This window comes from Salmo trutta, chromosome 5 (assembly GCF_901001165.1).
Source record: "Salmo trutta chromosome 5, fSalTru1.1, whole genome shotgun sequence".
Lineage (NCBI taxonomy): Eukaryota > Metazoa > Chordata > Actinopteri > Salmoniformes > Salmonidae > Salmo > Salmo trutta.
Window position 1 is genome coordinate 52,764,971 of NC_042961.1, and position 9,632 is coordinate 52,774,602.

General features: G+C 40.9%; 1 protein-coding gene across 1 annotated transcript in view; it reads right to left on the reverse strand.

Moving 5' to 3' along the window:
• LOC115194487 (basement membrane-specific heparan sulfate proteoglycan core protein) overlaps positions 1 to 9,632 on the reverse strand; it is a gene marked incomplete in the record, with an annotated part of 69,536 nt that overhangs the window by 45,772 nt on the left and 14,132 nt on the right. Inside the window, 2 exon segments of the mRNA XM_029754207.1 lie at positions 5,592 to 5,864; positions 6,347 to 6,524. Of these exon segments, the coding sequence (XP_029610067.1) occupies positions 5,592 to 5,864; positions 6,347 to 6,434 (361 nt within the window).

Sequence of the window (9,632 nt, forward strand, 5' to 3'; positions counted from 1 at the left end):
ACAGTCAGAGTAGTTTTGGGAAGAGCTGTGAAAATAAAGCACCAAACATCTGGATACATGCCTGGTAATTCAGCTGATGCTGTAACATTGTGATAAAAGTATATTTTACATATGTTGACTCCATTCAGTTAGAATATACATACATTTATATAAAGACAAATGCAGTCAGAGCAACAATCTTTCCAAAGTATGACCTGACTTCAGTAAGTAGTACGGTAACTGTTATGTTAGACATATAAACTATATATGCAAAAGTATGTGGACACCATTTCAAATGAGTGGATTCGGCTTTTTCAGCCACAGCTTTTGCTGACGTGTATACTATCAAGCACACAGCCATGCAATCTCCATAGACAAACACTGGCAGTAGAATGGCCTTACTGAAGAGCTCAGTGACTTTCAATGTGATACCGTCATAGGATGCCACCTGTCTAACAAGTCAGTTGGTCATATTTCTGCCTTGCTAGAGCTAACCCGGTCAACTGTAAGTGCTGTTATTGTGAAGTGGAAACGTCTAGGAGCAACAACGGCCCAGCTGCAATATGGTAGGCCACACAAGCGCACAGAACGGGACCGTCAAGTGCCGAAGTGCGGAGCGCGCAAAAATAGTCTGTCATCGGTTGAAACGCTAACTACTGCATTCCAAACTGCCTCTAGAAGCAAACTCAGCACAATAAATGCTCGTCGGGAGCTTCAGATATGGGTTTCCATGGCAGAGAATCTGCACACAAGCATAAGATAACCAATACAATAGATCAGGGATTAGTTCAGTAAAGCACAGTACAGTAGATTAGGCTACAGTGCAGTACAGTACAATAGAGTAGGGTACAGTTCAGTAGAGCACAGTACAGTAGATTAGGGTACAGTACAGTACAGTTCAATAGAGTAGGGTACAGTAGAATAGAGTAGGCTACAGTTCAGTTGAGCACAGTACAATAGAGTAGGGTACAGTACAGTAGAGTACAGTAGAGAAGGGTACAGTACAGTAGAGTAGTATATAGTAATAGTAGTGTTTTGGTCAAATAGATGTCAGTGTTTGGGTTCTTAGAGGGTTGGAGCCCCCTATTGGCTATTCATCTCAATACTCTACTCTTTTTCCTGAAGTGTCCACTACCCACATGGTGGTCCTCTGTAACACAGTTGGTAGAACATGGACCATGCAACATTAACATGTAGATGTGCTGCCCGTGTTGTACCAGACACCATAATGGCACAGATACAAAGATGAAACCTCTATATAAATGTTTTCCTTTATGTTCAAACATGAAGTTTAGGAGTCAGTGTACAGGATAGACTCCTCTCAATAGACATAGGTGTACAAACAATGAATCTGTAATATACAAAATTAACAATATGTTTGTTATTGCTTTGGAGATTGGAGACTTCACAGATCAACACTGTCCCAACACTGTCCCAACACTGTCCCAACACTGTACCAATACTTTAACTAAGAATTCTTACTCAATATAAATAGTGGCCATCTTTATGACAAAAAACACAAAGTAACTCACCTTTTACTTTGAGAGAAACAGCATTACTTGGTTGTGAAGATGTGGGTCTAGACACTCGGTTCCCTTCACACCAGTACCAACCCTGGTCAGACTCAGCAGCTCTACTGATGGTGAGGGTATCTCCTGTTATATTGTGTCTGACAGACTGGGACACTACATTATAATTCCAGTCTTTGTACTGCTGATAGATCCAGCTACTGTCAGACCGCGTTGAACACATCAGAGTGACTTTCTCTCCAGTGTATGCAGGGTTTGGCTTTACAGTCAGAGTAGTTTTGGGAAGAGCTGTGAAAATAAAGCACAAAACATCTGGATACATGCCTGGTAATTTAGCTGATGCTGTAACGTTGTGATAAAAGTATATTTTACATATGTTGACTCCATTCAGTTAGAATTTACATAAATATATATAAAGACAAATGCAGTCAGAGCAACAATCTTTCCAAAGTATGACCTGACTTCAGTAAGTAGTACGGTAACTGTTATTTTAGACATATAAACTATATATGCAAAAGTATGTGGACACCCTTTCAAATTAGTGGATTCGGCATTTTCAGCCACAGCTGTTGCTGACGTGTATAAAATCCAGCACACAGCCATGCAATCTCCATAGCTATACACTCGCAGTAGAATGGCCTTACTGAAAAGCTCAGTGACTTTCAAAATGATACCGTCATCGGATGCACCTGTTTACAAGTCAGTTTGTCATATTTCTGCCATGCTAGAGCTAACCCGGTCAATTGTAAGTGCTGTTATTGTGAAGTGGAAACGTCTAGGAGCAACAACGGCTCAGCTGCAATATGGTAGGCCACACAAGCGCACAGAACGATACCTTCAACTGCCGAAGTGCGGAGCGCGTAAAAATAGTCTGTCATCGGTTGAAACGCTAACTACTGCGTTCCAAACTGCCTCTAGAAGCAAACTCAGCACAATAAATGCTCGTCGGGATTTTCATGATATGGGTTTCCATGGCCGAGAAGCCGCACACAAGCATAAGATAACCAATACAATAGAGCAGGGTATAGTTCAGTAGAGCACAGTACAGTAGATTAGGGTACAGTTCAGTAGAGCATAGTACAGAGAATTAGGGTACAGTACAGTTGAGTAGGGTACAGAACAGTACAATAGAGTAGGCTACAGTTCAGTTCAGCACAGTACAATAGAGTAGGGTACAGTACGGTAGAGCACAGTGCAATAGAGTAGGGTACAGTTCAACAGAGCACGGTACAGTAGATTAGGGTACAGTACAGTACAATAGAGTATGGTATAGTTCATTAGAGCAAAGGTCAGTAGTGTAGGATACAGTACAGTAGAGTACAGTTGAATAGGGTACAGTACAGTAGAGTACAGTACAATAGAGTGGGGGTACAGTTCAGTTGAGCACAGTGCAATAGAGTAGGGTACAGTACAATAGAGTACAGTACAAATGAGTAGGGTACAGAACAGTAGAGCACAGTGCAATAGAGTAGGGTACAGAACAGTAGAGCACAGTACAATAGAGTTGGGTACAGTACAGTAGAGCACAGAACAAATGAGTAGGGTACAGTACAGCACAGTACAAATGAGTAAGGTACAGTTCAGTATAGTACAGTACAGTAGATTAGGTTACAGTTCAGTACAATAGAGTAGGGTATATTTCAGTAGAGCACAGGTCAGTAGTGTAGGGTACAGAACAGTAGGGTACAGTACAGTAGAGTACAGTACAATATAGTAGGGTACAGTACAGTAGTGCACAGTTCAATATAGTAGGGTACAGTTCAGATGAGCACAGTACAATAGAGTAGGGTACAGTTCAGTGGATCACAGTACAATATAGTAGGTTACATTTCAGTAGAGCACAATACAATAGAGTAGGGTACAATACATTTGAGAAGTGAACAGTACAGTGGAGCACAGTGCAATAGAGTAGGGTACAGTTCAGTAGAGTACAGTGCAATAGAGTAGGGTACAGTTCAATAGACTACAGAACAGTACAGTAGAGCAGAGAAGGGTACACTTCAGTAGAGTACAGTACAATAGAGTAGTCTACAGTACAGTAGAGCACATTACATTTACATTTTAGTCATTTAGCAGACGCTCTTATCCAGAGCAACTTACAGTAGTGAATGCATACATTCCATACATTTCATACATTTTTCTCCGTACTGGTCCCCCGTGGGAATCGAACGCACAACCCCGGCATTACAAACACCATCACTCTACCAACTGAGCCACACGGGACCAGGGTACAGTACTGTCGAGCAGAGTACAATAGAGTAGGGTATAGTACAGTAGAGCACAGTACAGTAGAGTAGGGTACAGTTCAGTAGAGTACAGTAGAGTACAGTACAACCGAGTAGGGTATAGTTCAGTAGAGCGCAGTACAGTAGGTAACAGTTCAGTAGAGTTTAGTGCAATACATTCAACTAGAGTAGAGTACAGCTCAGTAGAGTACAGTAGAGTAGGGTACAGTACAGTAGAGTACAGTACAATAGAATAGGGTGTAGTTCAGTAGAGCACAGTGCATTACATTCAACTAGAGTACAGTAGAGTACAGTACAATAGAATAGGGTACAGTACAGTAGAGCACAGTTCAATAGATTAGGGTACAGTTCAATCGAGCACAGTACACTAGAGTAGGGTACAGTTCAATAGATTACAGTACAATAGAGTAGGGTACAGTTCGGTAGAGCACAGTTCAGAAGAGTAGGGTAGAGTACAGTAGAGCACAGTACAATAGAGTAGGGTACAGTTCAGTAGAGCACAGTACAATAGAGTAGAGTACAGTACAATAGAGCACAGAACAATAGAGAAGGGTACAGTTCAGTAGAGCACAGTACAATAGAGTAGAGTACAGTACAATAGAGCACAGAACAATAGAGAAGGGTACAGTTCAGTAGAACACAGTACGATAGAGTAGGGTACAGTAGAATAGAACAAAGTACAATACATTCAAGTAGAGTACAGTAGAGTAGGGTACCGTTCAGTAGAGCAAAGCACAATAGAGTACGGTACAGTACGGTATAGTACACTATAGTAGGGTACAGTTCAGTAGATTACAGCACAACAGAGTAGGGTACAGTACAGTAGAGTAGGGTACAGTTCAGTAGAGCACGGTACAATAGAGTTGGGTACAGTACAGTAGAGTACAGTCAAGTTGGGTACAGTTCAGTAGAGCACAGCACAATAGAGTAGGGTACAGTACTGTAGAGTAGTATATAGTAGTATTACTGTTTTGGTCAAATTGATGTCAACGTTTGGGTTCTTGGAGGGTTGGAGCTCCCTGTTGTCTATACATCTCAATACTCTACACTTTTCCTGAAGTGTCCACTACCCACATGGTGGTCCTCTGTAACACAGTTGGTAGAACATGGACCATGCAACATTAACATGTAGATGTGCTGCCCGTGTTGTAACAGACACCATAATGGTACAGATACAAAGATGAAACCTCTATATAAATGTTTTCCTTTATGTTCAAACATGAAGTTTAGGAGTCAGTGTACAGGACAGACTCCTCTCAATAGAAATAGGTGTATAAACAATGACTCTGTACTATACTAAATTAACAATATGTTTTTTATTGCTTCACAGAAAATATTTCACTGTCCCAATTATTTTAGAGCTCACTGTAACTAAGAATTCTGACATGCAGACCATGATTGACTCAATATAAATAGTCAACAACATCAATAAAGCACAACAAAGTACTCACCTATTACAGTGAGAGTGACAGGATCACTTGGTTGTGAAGATGTGGGTCTAGACACTCTGTTCCCTTCACACCAGTACTGACCCTGGTCAGACTCAGCAGCTCTACTGATGGTGAGGGTGTCTCCTTTATAGTGTGTCTGACAGACTGGGTTACTACATTATCATTCCTGTCTTTGTACCACTGATAGTTCCAGATACTGCCAGATCCTACTGAACACATCAGAGTAACTGTCTCTCCAGGGAACACAGGGTTGGGTTTAACAGTCAGTGTAGCTTTGGGCAGAGCTGAGAAAACATATCACAGATTAGACATATTACCTAAACTGGATACATGAGTAGCTATTTCAAATGACACAGCTATAGTGATACTGACTATAGTGAACTTACCAGTGACACTGATGGTGATGTCATCACTGGGTTGTGACCTCTGGGGCCGATCTGTCCTCAGCCCCTCACATCTGTACTGACCAGTCTGACCAGTCAGAGTGATGGGGATGGTGATATCTATGGCTTTACTGGTCTGACTGGGAAGGTGTTGGTTGTCTCTGAACCAGTAGTACGTCCAGTCTGTGTAGTCTGGTATGACACACTGCAGACTAACTGTCTCTCCAGAGTAGAGGAGACCCTGAGGAGAAACACTCACTGAGGCCACAGGCAGAGCTGTAGAAAGACACATGTTAGTTGATTCATACATAGAATCTGCTCTATCATGATTAAATGTAGTTAGTTGATTCATACATAGAATCTGCTCTATCATGATTAAATGTAGTTAGTTGATTCATACATAGAATCTGCTCTATCATGATTAAATGTAGTTAGTTGATTCATACATAGAATCTGCTCTATCATGATTAAATGTAGTTAGTTGATTCATACATAGAATCTGCTCTATCATGATTAAATGTAGTTAGTTGAGTCATACACAGAATCTGCTCTATCATGATTAAATGTAGTTAGTTGATTCATACATAGAATCTGCTCTATCATGATTAAATGTAGTTAGAGCACAATCTTTCCAAAATATGATCACCATACTTCTTTAATTAAACACATCTTTGTTTTTCTATCATAACTATGAATACTGACACACAGACCATGATTGACTTAATGTAAATAGTGTCTATCTGTATGACACTACTCACCATTGACAGTGATAGTGACAGGGTCACTGATGGATGAAGAAGTGGGTCTGGACTCTCTAATTTCCCTGACACCAGTAGGGACCCTCATTCACTGTTGATCCACTGATGGTGAGAGTGTCTCCTGTTATAGTGTGTCTGTCAGACTGGGACACTACATTATCATTCCTGTCTTTGTACCCTGATAGTTCCAGATACTGTCAAGACCCTACTGAACACGTCAGAGTAACTGTCTCTCCAGGGAACACAGGGTTTGGTTCTACAGTCCAGTGTAGCTTTGGGCAGAGCTGCAGAACACACAACATATGTTTTTAAAACAACTAAACAGCATCCTTAAAATATTGCCAATGTCAAGTGGTTATCCATCTGTACTCCCAGTCAGTGACTCCTCCACCCTGTATGTCACATCTGAGAGTGACAGACTCTCCACTGAATTCTGGGAGCTGTTGGGGTGTATGGTCAGAACAGCCTTCACCCTCCTGCTCAAAATCAAACCAGCATGAATACACATGTATTTCGAGACACTAAAAACACAAAATATGTCCAGCCAAAATCAACTTTAAAAAATCACAAATAAAGAAATAGGATGAAGCATTAAGAGATGGAGGCTTGATGAAGTGAACAAATATCTACCATCATCATCTTCAGAGTGTCCAGAGTTGATGTGTGTATTCAGCACTACAACAAAGAAAGTCACATTGCACCAATATTAGCTTGAAATAAGTAACAACATGCCATATTCAGGTTACTGATTACCAAATACTTTATACTTACTGTACTTTATTTTAAAAGGTGCAATTTGCAATTTCCACTTTTTTTTTTGCACTTTTAAATGACTAATAGCCTTTCATTCTAAAAGAGTGTAACTTGTTATTGCCTCATTCGGAAAAAAACACATGATCCAGATCAAATCAAATGTTTTGGAACACTACACATATCAAATCAAATCAAATTGTATTTGTCACATGCACTGAATAAAACGGTGTAGACCTTACAGTGAAATGCTTACTTACAAGCCTTAACCACCATGCAGTTCAAACAGAGTTAAGAAAATATTTACTCAATAAACTAAAGTAATAAATAGTAAAATTTAAATAAAAGGTAACATAATAAAATAACGATAATGAGTCTATATACAGGGGGTATGGGTACCAAGTCAATATGCGGGGGAATGGTAGTAGAGTTATTTTGTACATGTAGGTAGGGGTAAAGTGACTATGCATAGATAACAAACATTGAGTAGCAGCAAGTTGTAAAAACAATGGTAGAGGGGGGGGGGGGGGGGGGGACATGTCAATGTAAAATGTCCGGATGCCAATTTCATTATTTGTTTATAGCAGTCTTGGCTTGGGGGTAGAAGCTGTTAAGGATCCTTTTGGTCCTAGACTTGGCGCTTCGGTACCGCTTGCCGTGCGATAGCAGAGAGAATAGTCTATGACTTGGGTGACTGGAGTTTTTAAAATTTTTGAAGGCCTTCCTCTGACACCGCATAGTATATAAACTCAGCAAAAAAGTAACATCCCTTTATCAGGATACTGTCGTTCAAGATAATTCTATAAAAATCCAAATAACTTCACAGATCTTCATTGTAAAGGGTTTAAAAAACACTGTTCCCATGCTTGTTTAAATGAACCATAAACAATTAATGAACATCACCTGTTGAACGGTCATTAAGACACTAACAGCTTACAGACGGTAGGCAATTAGGTCATAGTTATGAAAACTTAGGACACAAAAGAGGCCTTCTACTGACACCAAAAGAAAGATGCCCAGGGTCCATGCTCAACTACGGGAACGTGCCTTAGGCATGCTGCAAGGAGGCATGAGGACTGCAGAATTGGTGCAGTCATGAGTGAACAGGGAGTACAGGAGGAGACTGAGCACGCCACCCTTGAGGGGCACCTGTGTCGAGGATCAGCGTGGCAGATGTGTTGTTACCTACCCTTACCACCTGAGGGCAACCTGTCAGGAAGTCCAGGATCCAGTTGCAGAGGGAGGTGTTTAGTCCCAGGGTCCTTAGCTTAGTGATGGTCTTTGAGGGCACCGTGGGGTTGAACACTGAGCTGTAGTCAATGAATACCTCATAGTTCTCACATAGGTGTTCCTTTTGGTCCCGGTGGGAAAGGGTAGTGTGGAGTGCAATAGAGATTGCATCATCTGTGGGGCGGTATGCAAGTTGGAGTGGGTCTAGGGTTCTGGGATAATGGTGTGTATGTGAGCCATGACCAACCTTTCAATCACTTCATGGCTACAGACGTGAGTGCTACTGATCAGTAGTCATTTAGGCAGGTTACCTAGTGTTCTTGGGCACAGGGACTATGGAGTCTGCTTAACTTCTTGGGATAGGGGGCAGTATTTTCACGGCCGGATAAAAATGTCCCGATTTAATCTGGTTACTACTCCGCCCAGAAACTAGAATATGCATATAATTAGTAGTTTGGATAGAAAACACAAAAGTTTCTAAAACTGTTTGAATGGTGTCTGTGAGTATAACAGAACTCATATGGCAGGCCAAAACCTGAGAAGATTCCATACAGGAAGTGCCCTGTCTGAATTTGTTGTCCTTTGTTGCATCTCTATCGACATTACAGCATCTGTGCTGTAACGTAACACATTCCAAGGCTTCCATTGGCTCTCTAAAGCCGCCAGAAAGTGGAATGGCATGTCTGCTGTCTCGGGCAAAGTACAGCAGCTCTGTTTGTGAGTGGTTAGCCTGGGGACAGTGAGACTGGAGATGCGCAGTCACGAGACTTCTCCATTTTTTTCTTTCAGCCTTTGAATGAATACAACGTTGCCCGTTGGAATATTATCGCTATTTTACAAGAAAAATAGCGTAAAAATGTATTTTAAACAGCGGTTGACATGCTTCTAAGTACGGTAATGGAATATTTAGAATTTTTTGTCACGAAATGCGCTCGCGCGTCACCCGTCGGATAGTGACCTGAACGCACGAACAAAACGGAGGTATTTGGATATAACTATGGATTATTTGGAACCAAAACAACATTTGTGGTTGAAGTAGAAGTCCTGGGAGTGCATTCTGTCGAAGAACAGCAAAGTTAATCCAATTTTCTAATAGTAATTCTGAGTTTAGGTTGTCCCAAACTTGGTGGGTGTCAAATTAGCTAGCCTGTGACGGCCAAGCTATGTACTCGAATATTGCAAAATGTGCTTTCGCTAAAAAACTAATTTAAAATCCGACATAGCGATTGCATAAGGAGTTCAGTATCTATAATTATTAAAATAATTGTTATGTATTTTGTCAACGTTTATCATGAGTAATTTAGTA